At 35.8% G+C, this 22042-nt stretch overlaps 1 protein-coding gene across 1 annotated transcript in view; it reads right to left on the reverse strand.

Annotated features, from left to right (window-relative positions):
• LOC115209270 (RNA cytidine acetyltransferase) overlaps positions 1-17315 on the reverse strand; it is a 43701-nt gene extending 26386 nt beyond the window's left edge. The window contains exons 1-11 of the mRNA XM_029777574.2: positions 17216-17315; positions 14013-14148; positions 12912-13003; positions 10895-11078; positions 9761-9883; positions 9384-9445; positions 7369-7483; positions 6193-6300; positions 4506-4639; positions 3325-3418; positions 2126-2224 (exon numbers count right to left, since the gene is read on the reverse strand). Coding sequence (XP_029633434.1) covers positions 2126-2224; positions 3325-3418; positions 4506-4639; positions 6193-6300; positions 7369-7483; positions 9384-9445; positions 9761-9883; positions 10895-11078; positions 12912-13003; positions 14013-14120 — 1119 coding nt within the window. The 5' untranslated portion in view covers positions 14121-14148; positions 17216-17315. The remainder of the gene's footprint in view (positions 1-2125; positions 2225-3324; positions 3419-4505; positions 4640-6192; positions 6301-7368; positions 7484-9383; positions 9446-9760; positions 9884-10894; positions 11079-12911; positions 13004-14012; positions 14149-17215) is intronic.
• Positions 17316-22042: the final 4727 nt, after the last annotated feature.

Here is a 22042-nt window from a genome sequence, read left to right on the forward strand (position 1 = left end):
ACCTGTGTGAATTGCTGCATTACCATCCTGAAAGATTGCATTTCCCTCTGGAAACAGTTCCGCAACCATAGGATGAATTTGATCAGATAAAATGCTTAGTCTTCACCATTACTTCTACCATGAAGGGACACCACAGGGCCAGCAGATTTCCAAGATGTAACAGCCCTAGTTCATCACAGATCCTCCTTGATGTTTATCAGTTGGAAGAAGGCAGACTGGGTCAAATGCTTCTCTTGTTTGACTCCACAGGTATACTCAGCAGGTGGTCAGAAATAAGGTAATGGATGACTTGTCTGAGAAATAACATTCTTCCACTGCTCTAGGGACCAATTCTGTAGGCTTTTACTCCACTCTAAACACTTTGCAATGTTTGTTTTTGAAAGTAGTGGTTTTCTGATTGCAGCCCTCCTGTGAAATCCAGCTTTGTGCAGCTGCCGGCAAACAGTTTTGTGGAAACAGGGTTCTCGAGGTGGTGATTAAGCTCTGCAGTAATTTTGGGAGCTGTACTTTTGTGATCCTTTCAAACAATTTGTGTAAGAGTCTGATGATCCCTATCCGAAAGTTTTGGCTTTCTTCCGTAATTTTGTTTCAACGAGGAGGTTTTTACCTCTTTCTCATAGGCAGTCATTACTTTCGAGATAGTACTTCTTGATGCACCAAACATTTCAGCTGTTTTTGTCATGCTAGCACCTGACTTACGAGCACCAACTTAGTGAAGATTCCACTCTAAGCATGCTTTGGGTATACTGATAAATGTTCTATTGATAAATGCTACAGAGATCTGTTGGGATGTCAGGCTCAACCAGCATCCAATTATTGAAGAGAAACTCAGTGCTTCATTACTCACTGCTCAACAAAGACTGAGAAATGCAATCATTAAACTGCTGGTAAATATTTAAAAATCATTAGTCATTTCAGGTCAAGATGCTTTATGATACACTTTGGTTGAAGGTTGGTAACCAGCTGCTAGCAGTAAATATGGATATCTACAATCTGATTTATGGTGGGTGCTTCTTTTCGCAACATCTAACATGAGTGGTACTTTATTTTATCAAACTTGTAATGGCAGAAGACAAAGCTAAACTCAGAAAGCAATGATATTGAACTGAACACTACAAGTTCTTTTCTGATTTATGGGTCATCTCATAAATCATGCGCTTTTTTCAATTGCATGAGGTGGATGGGATAAACTAACCTGATCAACTTGCTATAAAAGCAAGTAGTAATTTCACCTTGTCCTTATTCTAAGTGCAAGTTTTGAAGAGTGCAGTTTGATTTTAACAATTATTTTTTAAAGCTATAGTGGAAGTAACAAAAGAGCATATTTGGCATATTTTGCTTTATGAGTTCTATAAAGGCAGCAACACAACAGAAAGTGTGAAGAATATTAATGCAGTATATGGGGATGGGACAATAAGCGTAAGTCAATGTCAACGGTGGTTTCAGAAATTCTAAGCTAGATAGTGCAGCCTAGAAGACGAGCCTCATCCAGGAAGATCTGTAGAGCTCTTCAAAATCATTAGGATGGAAAAAGTATGAATTTTGTATATGAGGTCAGAACAGTACTAAAGGAGTATTTTCCATCATGGACAAGTGAATTTTGGAAGAGAGGCCTTGAAAGTCTACCAGATAGATAGAAGAGCATTGTAGAAAATGAAGGAGAGTGTATTTTAGATTAAAAAATAACTTTATCTTAATTTTGAAAAATAAAAGAAGTATAAAAAAAACCCACATTATTTATGGGATGACCCAATATTTGAATGGTACTATCATCATCATCGTTTAATGTCCACTTTCCATGCTAGAATGGGTTGGACCATTTGACTGAGGACTGGCAAGCCAGATGGCTGCATCAGGTCCAATCTGATCTGGCAGAGTTTCTACAACTGGATGCCCTTCTTAACGACAACCACTCCAATAGTGTAGTGGGTGCTTTTACGTGCCACCGGTACAAGGGCCAGTCAGGCAGTAAGAATAAAATAAACTAATTTCAGTGGGATATGAGAAAAGAATGTAAAAAGCCAGAAATATCACAAAGTATTTCATCTGACACATCAGTGATTGTTCAGATACATAACCTATATCTACAGTGTTACAAACATTTAATAAGCATAGAATAACTTACCTGTATTGTCTGCCGATGGTCTCTGAATATATTGACCCTGACAATGGCTTTGTTGAAGTCAGGGTTTGATGACTGGATTATTTCATAGTCAATGTGTTCCTGCAGTAGACAAATACAAAGTGTACATCAGACAATGTACCAAGGTAGAAATGGTATGAACCACATAAACATATGGTACAGATTTACACTATAATAGAAAACACTCTTTTAGAGCATATATATTAATCTCTACCACAGGGATTGTCAGAATATTAACAAAATATAATACTGAACACGACAGGCGCAGCCATCACCATGTGGTCAAGAAATTTGGTTCACAATGAAATGATTTTAGGTATGATCACATTGCATGGCACCTTAGTCAAACGTCTACTACTATATCTTTGAGATGACCAGTACCTTGTAACTGAAAGTTAATAGACAGGAAATGAATGTTATGCATGTGTGTGTGTGTGTGTTCGTGCATTATGCATGTGTGTGAGAGAAAGAGAGAGAGAGGAAACCAATAAGTGTTTGTAGGTTCTCACAGAGACATTGTCGAGCAACAGTAACCATCCTTGTGTCACACATTAACAAAAAATCTGGCAGCTCAACACCTCAACATAGAAATATGTGGAATAAGGTACTATCTCATAAACAATAAAGGGTATACAGCTGAACAATACTGCCTCAATAACTCCCTCTGGCTCAACATAATGATCTGACTTTAGCAAAAATCTTGTCAAAGGTTGTGATGACAAAATGTTTTTGTTTAGACATAAATCTGTTCTTACTAACCAAACCTACAATCATAGATGTTCTGACTCTGACAATTGTGGGTTTTTTTAATCTATTTTATCAAGGAATAGAATAATGACAACTGTATTATCCAAAATGTCTCAATTTGAAGACAATAAGGTGTGACTAGAGGGAAATTTTTATTATCTTTTTCTAGCAAGTTGAACAGCCACATCAAGGATCCCTCATCAACTCACACAAGCAGTGATTTCAAAGAAGGCTGGAATATGGTCTTACAAAGTTCTAATTCCTATGCTCTTTGGTGCTTTGCATAACAATAAGGGATAGCATTATAAACTATATGCCAAGCAAATTCCATCAAGCAGAAACTAATGTTACCTTTAAAAAGCTCTACTACTTCTGTTAAGTTGTGTATACTCATGACAGACCAAGAACAAATACAAATGATGAAACAGCCTTACCTGATATTCTAGAACATCAAAACCTTTAAATATGAATTCAAATAGAGTTTTTAAGTTTTCTGGACTTGGTGATGTAACAAAAATATTGGAATAGCTGAAAGATAAGCAAGAAAATTTTATGGATGACTAAAAGTGTTAACATTTGATAATATGACTGAAACAATGGTGGCTAGAGAGAAAGAAGGTAATGGTGAAAAAGGAAAAGTGACAGAGCAGAATAAGGAATACAAATGTGGAAAAAGTTAAATGCACATACTGAAATATTGACATATTTGTAGACATAACTGTAAAAAGTCAGAAATTACACTATAAAATGTTATATGTGAAGTGGTTAGGATTAGCAATATAGATGTGTACCAACCAACCCATGGAATCATGGAAGATGGACATTAAATGAAGATAATGAGTTTCAGAGATTTAAGCTCCATTTCATTCAAAATTGAACAAGTACAGATTTGGAAGAGATATGCAAAGCACAACTCAAATAAGTATTTTTATTTTTCAACCTTAATAGTTCTGCATAAATTGGAGATATCGTAAGGACATTACCACGTCACAGTCACAAATATAGCTTTGGTTTTCTATCTAATCCTTGACCTTAAAGCACATGTGTCTCTGGGATGTGAATGGATTGAATTATTAATTTATTACAAAACATTCATACTGTTAAGTAAACGTTTGAAAAGTCATAGAATTAACCATTCAAATGATACATTGCATTGGATATTAAGTGCATCATGGATATTTTAGAATACAACATAAGGATTTACAAATTCCATATTAATATTTCAGTATCCAAAGGCAGCAAGCTGAGTAAAATGTTTAGCAGCATTTCATCTGTCTTTATGTTCTGAGTTCAAATTCCATTGAGATTGACTTTACCTTTCATCTTTTCAGGGTTGATAAAATAAATACCAGTTGAGCAGAGGTCAATGTAGACTACCCTCTCCTAAAATTGCTGGCCTTGTGTCAAAATTTGAAACCAATATTTCAGTATCTTGAACAACATTATTCATTATTTTATTATACAAAGATTATTAATAAATCAACAAAAGCAATAATTTTCTAAGTTTAAAATTTAAGTTTCCTTAACTTTACATGTATGTGCACCTCAGTTACTAAGATAGTGAAGCACTGACCTAGAGCCACACATTAAGTTGAGATTATTTATAAAAACTTACCCAAATCCCACTGCTGTAGCCATGGCAAGGCCTAGTGCAGCTGATTTTCCTCGGCCACGAGCTGCTGTCATCACAACTGTATTCCGTAAAGTCTTCTCAGACACTGAGTCTATAAACTTTAAGAGTCCTTTAGCCTGTAAAATAACAAAGTATATACTTCAGTAATCCTTTAAACTCTGACATGACCATAAACTTTAGTCCTTTAGGCTGAAAAATGAAGAAACAAAATGATTGCATTGAAATAAAAACGAGAACTGTCATCATTTAACACCTGTATCTTGCATGAGTCAGATGAAATTGAGAGAAATATCCTATAGCAGGATGCACTTCCCCTTGCTAACACTCACCTGTTATTAAGTGAGGTAATATTTGCCTTAGGCCAGACATGTTTTTCATGAAAGACTGGAAATGTACATCTTGTATGACTGATGCTTGCTCTAGTCATCACATGATATTAAGAGAAGGGTACACACACACACATATATATGATAGGCTTCTTTCAGTTCCTGTCAACCAAATCCACTTACAAGGTTGTTGTTGGCTAGAAGGCACTTGTCCATGGTGCCACGCAGTATGACTGAGCCCAAAACCAAATGGTTGGAAAGCAAGCTCCTTAACCACACAGCCACACCTGCACCTACATGTTTCAAGTCATGAACATTGCAAGATATGTTGTTCTAAGAACTCAATAAAGGGTGTTGAAAAGTAAAACAAATATCATTAACTTTGAAAGACATTTGTCAAATATGGAAACTTTGAAGGGAATACTTCCCTTTCAAATATATATTTTTATCATTCTTAGACATAAAGAATGAATCAGAAGTCTTTCTAACATTCCAGTATATCTTTCTACAACATATAACATGGCACTGATAAGCATAATGTTCAATTTCTATTCTTTTTCATCCTTCCAAATATCTTCCCCAAAAGCTCAACAAAAAATATAATAATCTAATAAACAACTTGAAATTGTAAACTGAAGACAGTTTCAAAAGTTGTATTACAATATTGGTTCCAGGATTGCATGAACTTAAAGTTTGGTGCGCTATTCTGTTACTTCGTAAAGCATATTTCTGTGTCAGTATTTCTGAAAGCAGGTACTACTCTTGTCCCTCAGTTAATTATGAGAAATGATAAAAATATTCGTGTATTTTAGCAACGTTTTTAAAAATCATAAGATTCTAGCCATCCGACTAATCAGAGTTATGTACCTTGCCTCAGAACACAGAGTAATTGATAACCCTCCAATGAAGTCAAAGTGAAGTACAATTAGTGAAAATGCTGGACTCACAGAAAAGCCTCTACATACAGCTCTAACTACATAGTCTACTTACCTACATAAATATGTGAAGTTTTCAGAGAAGATGGAGAAGGTTTACAACCCTTTTGATATGGGATCATTTTTCTAGATTAAATGAAGTACTTTACTAGCCTGTTTCATAGTTTTAAAATTGAAGTGTCAGAACCAATGAAGTACCAATGATCAGGTACCAATGAAGGTACACAAACCATTAATTCTTAAACAGAAAGTGTAATGCCTTACTAACTCAGTCAGAAGTTGTTTTCCAACAATATAGATTAGTACAGTCCCTGCTGTTTCAGAAGACGTTTATGATATAATCTGTTTTTAAAGGACGTTTATGACATAATCTTAATTATGATTAAATAGCAGAAAAAAATTTCTTACTTGATCTAAAGTTCGGGCACAATTGATGATTGCACCAACAGGTTGAGTATCTTGCAAGGATTCTTTTAAAGCTACCAATTCACGTTCAGATTGACTGAGAGATTCTTCCTGAAAAATAAAAATAATAATGAGACAAATGAAACTCAGTTGTTGACCTCTAGAGACCAAGCACTATATAGAAATGTAGAAGATGGTAATTTATTAGTTTGGCTATGTGTGGCAGTCATGTTGTGGAGTGGGATTTTTAAATATTTTTTTTTTTATTAGATTGTGAGATATGATGTGAGGGAAACTGAACTACAAGCAAGTTGCATGATTATGAAGAGGCTCTATTACTTGTTCAAGAAGTAATCATGAATGGGTTGGTATAGTAACAATCAAGGTATGTGAGGAGAAGAGAATTCAATTTTATACATCCAATTCATTATATAACCACCTTTGATATATCCCAATATTTTAGTAATAATGATAACCGAAATGGGTAATCAAACAAGTTTGACTTGGCTATGCTACAACCTAATTCCTCACACAAAAATCTTAAACCCAATCAATGTTCCTATTTTTGTAAGATTTGTGCTTATCTTGAAAATGCAAGAAAAGGTCTTGGTCTTCCAGTGTTGTACTTTGTATATTGTTGAATTGAAGTAGCTATATGTTTGTGATTGAGTGTACATTTAATTCCTTGAAGGGACAGTATTCATGATCTGTCAACCATGTATGCCTTCTGAGCACTTATCCCTGACTAACTTGCCTCAGATAATCTTATTATATAGTGGTAGCTAACTAAATGGAACTAAACGATAAGTGCTTTAGCTAAAACCTTTCTATCTTCATGATAGTCTATGTTCTAAAGTTAAGATTTAAAGCATGTGGTCCGTTATTAAGACATTATATTAGCTGAGGTAAATTTGGCCAATACATTGGGCAGGCCAATGTCAGCCACAGCTGAGCAGCAAATAAGTGAGACAATTAGTTACATTAATTAAGCATCACAGGTAGTACTATGTGGAAAATCACTGTGGCTAATTATCTAATTGTGATAGTCATAAATCTATCACATTAGTTATCGAAGGACTTAGGTATATGCAGCTGTAATTCATAATGAAATAAACGAAAGAGGAAGACACAGTGATGGCATCAAATGAAGGGGTAAAGTAGGAAACAAATATGAATTACCTTGGACAACTTAGGCAAAGGAGTGACAGTAGATGTTAGAGATGACAAAGGTAAGATGTTGTATTGGTTGTCAATGACCAAACACTGGCTGCATGTGGTAAGAGACAGCAGAAATCTAGACAAAAGAACAATAAAGGTTAGGGAAAAGCAATGAAACAAATATATACATAGTCTTACTGATTCACTTGTTAATGATCCATGATTTCTAGAACTGAAGGGAATCAATAGTAATATGTGACAGTAAGAGCCAATACAGTAAAAGCAAATTATGAAGTGAATTAGTAAGAAATGTCAAACATTTTCAGATCCTCTTTTCAGAGCAAACTAACATACATAGTTTCTTTGTTAAAAAAAATAACAAACAAGTTGATAAGATAAACATAGACAGAGGTGATTGGGAAACCGTAATTTTTTACTGTTGTCTATAAATCTGTCTTTCAAAGTGATATCCCACACTGAATCTTAACCAAAATCTCTCTAAATTACTAAGATTCAATAGAAAGCAGCACACATACACACACTCATATGTATATAGAGAGAAATTTCAGACATGGAAGTAAGGCCTAGAATCAAAGCAAAAACTAAAATCTTAGTAAGTAGGAGAGCAGACAAATCACAAATCCTTTCAGGTAGATGGCCCTGCTTGATCTGCAGAAAAGGCATAGGTAGAAACTCCATAACAAGTATCCAGTGTAAGTTATGGACACATAAGAGGTGCAGCAATATTAGATGAAAGTTAATAGGGAAAATAGTTTTTGTATTTGGAAGGTGTTCAGGTACAATTAACATTAAAAATGTACAGATAATAGACTCCATCAAATGTCAAGGAGGAAAACTAGTAGTCGATAGCTTCTGTTACCTAGGCGACCAAGTCAGTAATGGGGGTGGATGCTCCAAGAGCATAGCTGCTAGAATAAGAATAGGCTGGAAAAAGTTCAGAGAGCTTCTGCCTCTGCTGCTAACAAAGGATCTCTCTCTCTCTCTCAAAGTGAAAGGCAGATTGTATGATGCTTGTCTGTGAACAGCCATGCTACATAGCAGTGAAACATGGGCTGTGACCACCAAGGACATATGTAGTCTTGTAAGAAATGAAGCTAGCATGCTTTGCTGGATGTGTAATGTCAGTGTGCATGCACAACAGTGTAAACGTCTTGAGAGAAAAATTGGACATAAGATGCATCAGATATGGAATGCAAGATAGACTGTGCTGGTATGGTCATGTGATACATATGGATGTGAACAGCTGTGTAAACAAGTGCCACTCTCTAACAGTGGAGGGAACCTGTGGAAGAGGTAGACCCAGGAAGACATGGGACAAAGTGGTGAAGTATGATCTTTGAATGTTGGGTGTCGTGGAGGCAATGCCAAAGGAGTCAGACTTTTGGCGATAAGCCATGCTTGAGAAGGCCTGTCAAGCCAAGTAAGATCATAGTTGTGGCTGATGCCAGTGTTGTGTGACTGGCATGTAAAAAGCATCCTTTGAATGTTGGGCAATATGCTGTGCTTAAGAAGACCAGACAGATGCCAGTGCTGTGTGACTGGTACCCATGCCAGTGGCATGTAAAAAACAGTGTTCGAGTGTTGGGCCTCATGGAGGCAGTGACTGGTAACCAAGACCTTTTGTAATATACCATGCTTGAGAAGACCTGTCAAGCCAAGTGAGAGCATAGTCATGGCCAAAGCTAGTATCACATCAATGGCACTTGTGCTGGTGGAATGAAAAAAGCACCCACTACACTCTTGGAGTGGTTGGTGTTAGGAAGGGCATCCAGCCATAGAAACCATGCTAAATCAGATCGGAACCTGGTGCAGCTCCCCAGCTTACCAGTTTTCAATTAAACCATCCAATTCATGCCAACATGGAAAACAGATGCATGATGATGATGGGGATGATGATAAAGACAGACAGACAGACAGATAAATAATAATTAGTGAATTGGTAATTATCTTATTGGATAACAAGAGATTTCTCTAAGACATATAGACACATATACAAAGCAAAGAACATAGAATACCTTTCATTAAAGCGACCTGTGACTTCCTGATGTGATTCTGTCCTGAATCTTGAATGAACATCCTGTTGACCGGAAATCAAAGCATATAATGTTACTAAAGTAGTATTTTTGTTGCATTATACATTACATGGACATGGACACTTACAAACACACACACTTAAGTACAATGCTTTATAGCCCACCCTCGTTGTTGTATGTCTATAGATTTTATAAACAGACAATTAGAGATAAACACAGACATTTGCAATAACAATAAGCTCTAGAAACTATGGAATGCACTTCTAAAAGACAATACTTACAACAAGAAAAAAAAAAAGAATCCCTTTCCCCAGGGTAGATACATGCAGCATCAGTAAGAATTGTATGTGTGCACTTACCATTGTCATTGTGTATAGCTGTTTTAAAGATTTCATTGTTCGCAGTAAGATCACAATTAAGCCACCTCCTTCAACAGTTTCTACAGTACGAGCCAAAAGATTTGGAGTCAAAGCTTCAAAATCCTGAGAAAATAATACATAGGGAATTGAATTATGGTTACCATTGTTGATGTTAATATTACTGGATAAACTCTTTTGTTACCATACTTTGGTTGAAACAGCCAACATTTGTTTTGTTTTAATTTTGAAATTAATGAAAAAAAAAACTCAGTAAAATAACTGTCATTATAAAGCTAATAAAGTACTGAGAGAAGGTTTTGATTTAGATCATTTGAAAAAAATTAGTTCGTTTCATAGAACCAGGACAGTTGCAGATGTGGTGGAATCAAATGGGTTAAATCTTTATCAACCATAACAGAAGATTACAGTTATCATTGTATAACAGCAGATAGCTCAACAACAGTAGCCCCTCCAAGACATAGAAAAATGAATGGATGGCCAGAAACAATCTTCAGTCAAAGTCAGAAGCATCCTAAATAAGATGTCACATAAGGAACCATAGATCAGTTTACTGATTTAGCTCCAGCATCTAAAGCTCAGTGAGAATATTCTATGCCAGTGCTGCCTGACTGGCGTCCGTGTTGGTGACACATAAAAGCACCAACCAATCGTGGCCGTTTGCCAGCCCGCCCTGGCCCCTGTGCTGGTGGCATGTAAAAAACACCCACTACACTCATGGAGTGGTTGGCGTTAGGAAGAGCATCCAGCTGTAGAAACACTGCCAAATCAGATTAGAGCCTGGTACAGCCTCCATGGCTTACCAGACCCCGGTCGAATCGTCTAATCCATGCTAGCATGGAAAACGGACATTAAATAATGATAATGTTATAAAGAGAATTACTGGATGCAGGGCATTTAGCTAGAATACTGAATTTGTTGAGCTCCAATATAGTCTGATATTATATGGCACATTCCATTACTTATCATATAGGAAATTTCATAGCTAATCGTATAGATTAATTTTGTATTTCCTAATTTTTCCAACACCTGGGCCATATCCATGTTTCAAACATTTGACAAATTCTTTCAAGAAGTGATGTAATGATCTTTACAAAAGAAGAAGAAAGTAGTTACCTGAAGAACACACATGCCATAAGTGTTGCCAAGAATTTTATGAGTCTCCTTGTAATAACAGTAACGGATGTTGGTTGATGCCAAGAACAACTCAAAAGCATCAGCATCTTTCTCAGACATTGTTGCAATACGACCAGTCTTTATCTTTTTTTGCATCTTGCGCATACGTTTTTTGTGACCATGTCTGTAAGACAAACAAGACCAATAAGTACCAAGAACTTCACAAGAATTCAAAGAACAAGATTATGTGTACTGAGAGGGTTTATAACCAATTCTAGCATGAAAAGCAGATGTTAAATGATGATCACTGTGATAGATGAACAACCAAGTTTAATTATTAAACAACTTGTAGTCTATAACTGAGATCAGTGTAATCAACACAGTTTGTGTTCCTCTTGAAAGTAGTTGCATACTCATGGCTACCAGAAACACTCCAGCAGGAAGAGAATTTCAGAAGACCATCAATGTGTGTGTAGTGGTTATTGCAACGTCTATGGTAGTGAACACACTATAGGTGACAAGAAAAGGAGTGCTTGAATGAAAGTGACTCAATTATTAATGAAACATGTCTATAACAGAACAGCTAAAATGTGATGAATATTGACATATTTTTTTTAATATAAAAATGAGCTTATTGTATAGTGCTCAGGAGCACTGTCAGAAAATGGTTAAAAAGGAGGCACAAAGCAGTAATAAGACAAGTAAGAAAGACTGCAATGATAGGCAAGTGCATGCATAGTACAAAGAAGAAAACAAAAAGTGGAAAAGTCGGGAAAAGAAAAGGGTGCATAGGCATGTCAGGAGAGAAAAAACATTTCCAAAAGTCATGAGTGTTGTATTGTTATTTTATGCTAGAAGCATGTCCATGAATGATAAGAACACTGAATTCAAAAAGGTGGCCAAATATGATGTGAGAAATCCAAAATTACAATAATACCAGCAAACCAACATATCTAGTTCTGAGAAATTATATTTCTATCTCTTTTAATTCGGGCATATATAGCGTGTAAAGAAAATAGATAATATTTAAATATACTATGATGTTACTGCTGTTTAGACCCAGATCAGATTTATCAGAGGTATTCTAAACACAAACATTTTGTTCCCTATTTTCCATGCAGTTTGTATCAAGGACTACATTATCCAATGTGTCCTTCATTTAAGACAGAACAATATGATTAAACAGAAGATTTGACTGCTACTTATTTCTACCAGATAAAGCAGACATTCTTTCATTTATAAAGTAGTAATTGTTTCTAGCATAGGCACAGGGTTGGAAAGGGAGAGTGTAGTAGTTGAAGCTGCTTGCCACAGTCTACCTGGCTGATGTAACAACTTCCTATTGCTTTTCAAAAGTTGAGCGATTAGTAAGCATCCAATCTGTAAGAACTGCTTCAACAATATACAAAGACCCACAAATCCATCCAATGTGTTTTCAAGGATTTTAAGGACTTGCTTCTTAGTCCAAACAGCTAAGTTAAATTTCATTCTTCCTTTACAGTGTTAGGAAATTAACCATTTTATGACTATTTTAAATGAAATACACGGCTTATCTGTTCCAATTAATTTTGAAAATAAACAAGAATTTAGAAGGCTTTGATAACACAATTCATGATTTTATAATTAATCTGCTGATTGAAGGAGGCAAAATGGCAGAATTATTAGTGTTGGAACAAATGCTTGGAAGTATTTGTTCCAGTGCTTTATATTTCATGTTCAAATCCTATTGAAGTTAACTTTCTCTTTTGCCCTCTCAAGGTTGATAAAGTACCGGTAAAGTACATTGGGGTTGACGTAATCAACTCCTTCCACTTAATATTGTTGGCCTTGTGCCTAAATCAAAAACCAATATTAATCTGGTGTTTGGGATATCACTTAAGAAAAAGGTTTTTGCTTAAATTAAAATGGAAAGTCTTTATTTAAACAAACAATTGAAGATGAGAGGTTTTCTATCATAGATCGTATCAGAGTCTCAGATGAGTTATTAATGAATGGGTTAAAGTGCAAAATTACTTACGAAGAGAAACCAAGTTCCTTTTTATAACACCACAACACGGAAGGTCTGGCTTTTACCTCGGCCTTTGTTAACATATGATGGAGTACAACAATCTGGAACAGGAAATGCATCAATATTATATCAAGTATTCTTCACAAATATTGTCATGATATTTATGTCTACAATCCTATGTTCATGTATACTGGGTGGAATTCACTGAGACAGATTTTCTATGGACCGATACCTTTCCTGTAACCAATACAAGGTTGTTTCCAAGTAAGATATTTCCCTATAGCCTAGCATATTTTCACAAAAGAGTGGAAACAAAAGACACGTTGTATAATGGTGATGCTTGTTTACAACTATTAATGTCAAGACAATGTAACATATGCAGACACATACACACTATATATATATATATATATATATATATATATATAATATATATATATATATATATACAGAATAGGCTTTTTTCAATTTCTGTCAACCAAATCCACCTCACAGGCTGTGGCTGGCCAGGATTACAGTACAAGACACTTGCCCAAGATGCCATTGTATGGCATCTTGTGTAAGTGGTAGGGAAGAAAGCTTCTTAACCACAAAGACATGCCTGCACCTATGTATATATGTGTGTGCGTATTTATATGCACACGAGTATGCTTGTATGTGCATATTTGTATACATACATACACACACATAACATACATGTGTGCATGTTTGCCTGCCCATCTTTATATTGAGAATTCTTGAGCATGATGTTTGTGTTCATCACATACAACTTGTCCAGTAGAATAAAAAGTATCTGCTTGAAAAATAAGAGTCGGTAACAGGAAATGTATCTAATCATAAAAACTGCCTGAATAATTCTCATCCAGCCCATGCAAATATAGAAAATGAAGACATGAAAAATGATGATTAAAGTGAGACATCAAATCAGGATAAAGAAGACCTACTTCAGCTGTGACTGATTAAAGATTAAGTTTCAGGTGTAACCCTCAAATTGTTAGCTTCAGATTTTTAGGATAACCTTTTTACCCAAAATACATATGCCCTATATTTTGTACTAAGTACTTTTACTTAGGGATAAGAGAGAGAGAGAATATATGTGAAACACTATACCTGGTCATGTCCTTGATCAGCAACCACAACAAACATAGTGCGATGTTTTTTAGCCACACCATTCTCAATTAGTGTTTTGATACGGTTATCAATTTTCTTGCGAGTCATTTTAAAATATCACAGTTTAAAATACCAGCTGTAAAAGAAAGAAAATTACTAGAGACAAAAATTGGAACTAGTCAAATTAGACATGCTGTTGCATTAGGGGGAACAGAGCTTTTGACTACCCTAAATAAGGAATTGTTTATTATTTTCTCATGAAGAAGCAAATTAAATAACTTTAGCAAGAAATAAGTCATCAAGCACAGAAAGAAGAAGCAATAAATCTGTCTGTTAGACCCATTTCTATGTTTACCAGTATGCAAAAGATTCTGAAACAATACGAAAATGTTTTGAGCCAAACTACAAATCTTCAACTCTCATTTAAACTTGTTTCCATTGCTCATTCTTTATTTTCATTTTTCTTAATCTAAAGGAATTTCTTAGAATCTTTTACTTCTGAAGACAACGTATCAACTGAATGAGAGTCCTGTTTTTCCCAGAATATATTCTCAGTATATTACACATTCATGACCAAAACCTTTAGTTTGAAGCCTGTTGAACAGAAAAGGCTACCTTCTATGTCTTGGTTTCATGTGTTTTTTTCCCAATATTTTTAATTATGTAAAAAGCACCATCCGATCATGGCCATTTGCCAGCCTCGTCTGGCACCTGTACCGGTGGCACGTAAAAAGCACCCACTACACTCACGGAGCCTTCTGGCTTCCCAGACCCCAGTTGAACCGTCCAACCCATGCTAGCATGGAAAGCGGACATTAAACGACGATGATGATTTAGAGTAAATTTCAAATACAAGAGTATTTTTATTCAATTTCTCGTGTCTTTCACAGTAACAGCTAGTTTTTGCATTTTGTCACAGTATATCTGTCTACCTAAGATGGTTCATGCAAATATATGCTCTACAAAATAAACATCTACCTATCAGCAATGTATAGCAATGTTCTCAATGCAGAACGAAAGACAAAATACATCCAGAACTTTGTGCCCACATGATTATGTGGTCCTGATATTTGTTTCATAACTGCTTGGTTCCAGGTTTGATCCTACAGAGTTGTGTATTGGGCATGTGTCATCTACCATAGACTTGAGTTGTTCAAGGCATTCATCATTAACCACATAGAAGAGAAAAATCAAGTGGAAAGTGGCAATATATCTGAGCGTGTGTATTTTGCAGATGTATAATGGTGAGAAAACTAATAAAACCAGAGCAGATACAAATACCTTGTGGTATTTATTCTGGCTGGGTTACACAAGCACTGCTGTCACTTTCATCAAAAGTGCAGTGAACTAGTGATTGACCCATTGAAAACAACCAACAATGTTCTTCATTCATAAAATGTATCATAAAGAAAAAAGAAAGGTTATATACAAGTGGTTTCCAACATGGAGCCTGCGACGCCAAATTTTTTTCCTGCCACAAACATACTACACCTATATTCGGCCTAGCCAAACCAATCCCTCCAACCACGCATACAGTGTGATGACTGTTTGCACTATTCTAATACATTAGTGCAGATATTTCTTTAAAGAAAGTATATTATGAAATATTAAAAATAAAATGACTTTTTTTCCAACCACCAGTGGAGCATACATTCTTTCTGGAAAGTTATTTTGGAGCCTGGAGGAAATATGTTGGGAAACATTGTTATATGCCATTGTTATGATTGATGTAAAGACCAAAATTCTAGGCAGGAGCTTCTGGGGTTTAAGAGAATATCTGTTGCTGGAATTATGTCTAAAAAATGGAATCTAAGTGCTCCATAGCTGACTGCGCAATTGGCATATTTGATTAATTTTTGAAACCCAAATACCTAAGCTTTTAACAGAATGTATTAATATTAGACTTGAGAATGTTTCTTTTTATTATTTTCAAGTTATACTAAGTAATTAGATGATGGTGGATGATGCTGTTGTGGTGATGGAGAAAGCAAGACTTGGTGAAGGCAAGTTGTGAGGTCAGATATTAAAATTTGAGTCTCAAAGACAACATAAGACAAAGTAGTTGATTTGAGTTGCAAAATCTATCAAGGTAAGCTGATATGAAACGATGATTATATATATTAACCATAATAAAGCAGTTCTATTAGAAACACAAACTAATCAGTCCAGCAACTCATCTAAATAACCCTTTAAACACATTATTTATAATTTCTCAGTGTTTTAAAATTATTTTCTTTTCACAGTCATCAGCCCCAGACAGAACATACGCAAATACCAAAAACAATTTGCAATCTTGTAGTGGTTAAGTATGAGATTCATATCTTTCCCAATGGCATTTTTCAACCTAAGTGATGAGTCGGTTCATTTATTAAATACTCTTATTAGTATTAAGATTTGGTGTCGAAGCAATAAAATAATAAACACATACATAGCAGAATAGCATTAAATACTCTGGTATTTAGCAAGATCATTTTATTAGACAAGCAGTTAAATGCGTACGATCGGCACATCCTCCTCCCTACATCTTAAACATTCAGAGCAAACACACCCAACAATTTGTTATTAATTTAATGGTGCTTAATTGCAATTAGGCTGTTTCTACTTGACTGTAAGAAAAATGAAAGATTGCCTGCAATTAAATAGAACGGACTGCTAGAAATTCTAGATGTTTTAAAGCAAATTAGCGCTGACAGCATATCTATGAGCGTTCCAACTGTGGCCATCACGTCCCGACAGTTGAGCATTATGTATCAAAGACTGCATTATCCAGTGTCCTTTTTTTCAAGGCGGCCAGGTATAGTATGAGGGCGATTTTTTGGTAGCTATTTCAAGGAGCTCGAACGACCACACATTGGATCTCTCGTTGGGTTGGAGGAAATCGAAAGATAATACCAGGAAGGTAACTCAATCAATTCCGAACACCCAATCTTCGGTAATGACGTAGCGTTATAAATAAAAATCACGTGAAGAGAAAAAAATATATTTGTAAAGGACATAAGAAAACAATGAATGAAAGAGATTTATGGCAAGAAGAAAATTTATGTTGAGTGAAAGTAATACTGAGCCAACTCCAGTGTTTACTCCACGTGTTCAACACGTAGAAGTACCTAACATATAATAAAAGGGTAAATTATATAGTAAATAAGTCTCATATCCACTCAAACATGACATATGTAATAAAGAGCCAGTGTTCTACTACTCACGGTTATTCAGGGATTAGATATACTTCGTAAAAAAATATATTTAACACATGCCGATTACTTTTATAACAACTAAGTTTGTATCGGTTAAAGGAAAACACCGGTTAAAGTGTTACCACATGACATGCGCAACCGGAACATCTCAACGATATTTGAGAGCACATGTTTGTTGCTAGTGAATTCTGATCGTGTATGTTTATAATTAATGTCATTTCCGTCGTTACCATACCATCTTTTAAGATATCTAGTTCTAAATTATCTAACCTGTCCTTTTCTTTTTAAAGATGAGTGTAGAGAACATTTAACTGTTTGTTTTTTTCGAAGTGGAGAGCCTGCATAGAAGTTTTTTCGCAGTCTTGAAGGTTTGTTGTTGTATCGGTATCACCGATCACTCCAGATTGAGCCGAGCTATGATGAAAACAAATTCCTACCGTAACCATCGCATATTTTAAAATCAGGTAGTGTGTACCCAGGACCTCATTATTAAATGATCCTCATATAAAGTAGTAGGGTGTGTTTTGATGGAAATATAGCTGCTATTTCTAGCACTTCGTGCAACATGGTAGAAGATCATTTCTATATCGTTACTCGAAATAAATGTATAGATAAGTATTGGAAAAAAATATTAAACAAGTTAAACTAAAGTGTGTCTGTAGCATATTTTATGAAGGGGCGCTGAATCTATTTGATCGACTTATAATTTTTTTTTTATGAATTCAAGAGCGTATATATCAGCGGGCATGGTGTGGTGATATGTGAAATAAATGCAAAAGTTCCACTTTATTATTTTACATAAAATTTAATATTTGCCAGCTAGCCGACCTGTCTTGTTTGAGGCATTTAAAAGATAAACACTGGGAATGATAGCTTTGAAATGGTAAATTATTAAACAAATGAGTAGGCATTTCCCCTATTGATCTTGATTTTATATCAAACCTAGTTTAGAAACACGAAGCATAAAAGTTAAAACATCACGTAAATTCACTAAGTACTCGTCTCCCGATACTCAATCCTAATATGATGTTCATTTGTTTTCCTGGTCTAGCGTGAAAATGCGACTATTAATTTAAAACTGAATTGAGCTAGAAATTTTGCATAAGGTAAAAGTAGAGACTCTTTATCAATAAAATGTTTCTTACCTGCTTAAAAATACCTATATGATTTAATGGCTGCAGCGTAACGGTTTGTATTAATAGCCTTTCTACTATAGACACAAGGCCTGAAATTTTGGGGAAGGGAACTAGTCGATTACATCGACCTCAATGCTCAGCTTTTACTTATTCTATCGATCTCTAAAGGATGAAAAGCAAAGTCGATTTCGTGGGGTGGGGGTGGGGGATTTAGCTCAGAAGAAATGCCGCTAAGCATTCTGTTCGACATGCAAACGATTCCGTCAGCACGTCGCCCTAAAGGTATATCTCTATATATAAAACTCTAGTTGTGTGAGTGTCTGTCCCCTTCGATTTAGATTCCTAACTACTCCCACATTTTGCGGTGCAGTTTAACCAAATTCGGGTATCTTATAGTCGTGATTCATATCGAGCCCGTCTGGCTATTAGCGCGCGTCAACGATGAGTCTACGATTTTAAAAATAATTTAACATCATTTTTTATTCCATTTTAATGCATAATTTTTCGTGTGTCGATGGCGGCGGAGTTGGCGTCCACGCTCACAGCTGCACCTGTTTGCTTCTCCCCCTTCCCTCCCTCGTGAAGCTGTGGGGAAGGGAGTGTAAAGAAATCAACGTCGTAATGCGTTGTCAAGGAGACCAGCGTTCTTTTAGAACAACGACTTCATGGCTTGAAGACACCAAAACAGAAATGGCTAAGAAAGCCCGAATTGGCATCTATAAGGGAAGTAACTCTCTAAAAATGCTTATATAGTTATTTCCCTTACAAACCCGAGCAACGCCGGGCGATACTGCTAGTCTATATATATAAACCTGTAGTTGTGTGAGTGTCTGTCCCCTTCGATTTAGATTCCTAACTACTCCCACATTTTGCGGTGCAGTTTAACCAAATTTGGGTATCTTATAGTCGTGATTAATATCGAGCCCGTCTGGGTATTAGCGCGCGTCTACGATGAGTCTACGATTTTAAAAATAATTTAACATCTTTTTTTTCCATTTCTTCCAATTTTTTCGTGTGTCGATGGCGGCGGAGTTGGCGTTCACGGTCACACCTGCACCTGTGTTGTTTCTCCCCCTTCTTCCCTCCCTCGTGAAGCTGTGGGGAAGGGAGTGTAAGGAAATCAACGTCGTAAAGCGTTGTCTAGGAGACCAGCGTTCTTTTAGAACAACGACTTCATGGCTTGAAGACACCAAAATTACCATAATTTTTATTCCATTTTTAATGCATCTTTTTGCTATAACTCACTAAAAATGCTTATATAGTTATTTCCCTTACAAGCCCGAGCAACGCCGGGCGATATTGCTAGTATTAAATACATCAGTAATATACTGATTCGTTCAACGGATTTTATGAGAAATAAAACGATTACACTCAATTATTATATGATGAGTTAATGCATCGAAATAGAGAACTAAAATGATAAGTATTAGACTTGGAATAAAAACTAGTCAGACTTTTTTACGGTTGCTATCCATTCAGTTTGATTGTAATTTGTTTTGCAACATCAATATTAGCAATTGGGAAGCAGTTGCCAGCAACCGTGGAGATTGCCAACGTACCATAAAAGAGGGAACACAAAGGAGAGACAGAGAGAGAGAGAGGAGACATGGAAAGACAAGAAAAGACGTCAACAAGAAACTATGACATTACAACCAGTCAGGCAAAGTCTTCGCTACATTTGCGGCACCTGCCAGAGGGTGTGCTTGTCCAGGATAGGACGACACAGCCACAGCAGATGTATTAGGACATGGAATGTAAAAGCCGGACTAGATTGTTTTATGCGCAACTCCATTGTCTCCAGAGACAAAAAGGATGCCAACAACAATATATCTGATCACCTTTCATAAAAGTTGAATGCAATATACTATTACCATCATAGAGCAAGTACGTAATCACTGAATTGGAATCGATAGCCTGCGAACATTTTTAATTAAAAGTGTATTGGACCTACGAACAATTTCGTGTGTTGAATCAACCTGAAACAACGAATCTTTCATATAAGTTGAAAGGTAGTACAATACTATGATAATAAAGCTTGTTGCATGTGTCCTCTATCATGTTACTCTTCGGTTATTCGGCGTCGAAACGAACACACTACATTGGCATTCTGGTCATCGAGCATCATAAGAATGTACTTCCTATCTGTTTTGTTGATATACTGAAGCTCTTTCAGTAACTTCATCGTCATATTCTGTCGTTGAGGCGTAGATTTTGTACCTCTGTAAAACTGAAAAGGGTTTTGCCTGCAGAGGAAAAAAATGGTCATGCTCGTGCTGGGCACTGGTTGGCACCCTAGTACAGAGTTCTTGATGTACTAGGAGCCCTACTCCATTTGCATTCTCTCCACTGAAGGAGATGTTATTCCTCTGTTTATTTCTTTTCAAGTGCTCGTTGTCTGATTTTACTGAGTTCGAGGAGGTATCAGTTGTACCTTTCCAGACTGGAAGGATATTCTTATCATATGTTGGAATGCCAATGTAGGGAAGAACGCACAGTGTGATTGTGGGGTGAGAGGGGATAGCGCCTATTGGAATTTGCCTGATATCACATATTGCTGTCAAAATTATGGTAAATACAAAGCATCTTGTAAGCGGACTTGGCATGCTCCTAATAAACCAGTTTACCAGATCGAAGTTAGTACTAGAACGGTACAAAACTGGAGTAAAAAGAGAAAAGGCAAGAACATTCCTAGGAGTCAGTCGTTCATGGTTCGCAAGAAGAAGAAGAAGAAGAAGTGCCAAAATAGATAAAGAAAACGTTTAGTTTAGAAATAATGTATTCCAAACCAGATGCTATGTACATATTCAAGATTAAGATATTTAATGACGGTCGGAGATTAACTTTATCCATAGGCAGTGTATATGTAAATATTAAAAGCACAAAAACGTTCATCACTGAAGATGTGGTTAATAGTATTAAAACATTTAATTTCACTAATAACTGACCTCCAATATTTAGAATCACTTCCTCCTGATTGTGGTACCTCTAAACGTAAGATATATTTTTTAGTCTTATTTTCACTAGATTTTGAGGCTCACTTCTAATTTACAAAATATTTCTGTAGAATTTGTCAGTATCATTGCATCAGTGAGTCTATGTGTTAGAATGTTCTTGTTCACTTTTCTGGTAATACTGATTATTAGTTAAACTTCCACAGCTCCTAACCTTAACTGTACTTAAGCCTTATAGGATCTATGTGACGTTAGTTTCTCAGACCGAGTACTGGAATTGTAAAATGTCAGCCGTTTCCGTCTTCTGTCACCTTAGAAATGAAGTATTTATACGAATGTCGATGTGTTAAATGAATCCTAGATTTGATATCAAAATATTTCTGTAAAGGATCTCCTGAAATATGACCGGGTGGCAATATAGATTTAGTGTAAGCTAAAGAAGCTGCATCTTAGGTCTTCACTATCTGCAGTGACCTCAAAATAATTGAAAGACATATATATTTCCAGTTATTGTGAGGGATTCGATGTAATTTTTCAATAAGGATCATCCAAGATTTATATAGCCTAGGATAATGGCTTCCAGCATAGAGCTGTATCTGTATGGTTTCGTGAAAAACGACAATGATGGTATGCGAAAACATCCTTCATTAATTTTTGTATTTAACACCGTATTTATTTTATTATGCATGCAAGGAATATTCTTTAAGCTAGGCAAATCCTGGCATATGTAAGTATTAAGGAGAACCTAT

Source organism: Octopus sinensis, linkage group LG3 (assembly GCF_006345805.1).
Source record: "Octopus sinensis linkage group LG3, ASM634580v1, whole genome shotgun sequence".
Lineage (NCBI taxonomy): Eukaryota > Metazoa > Mollusca > Cephalopoda > Octopoda > Octopodidae > Octopus > Octopus sinensis.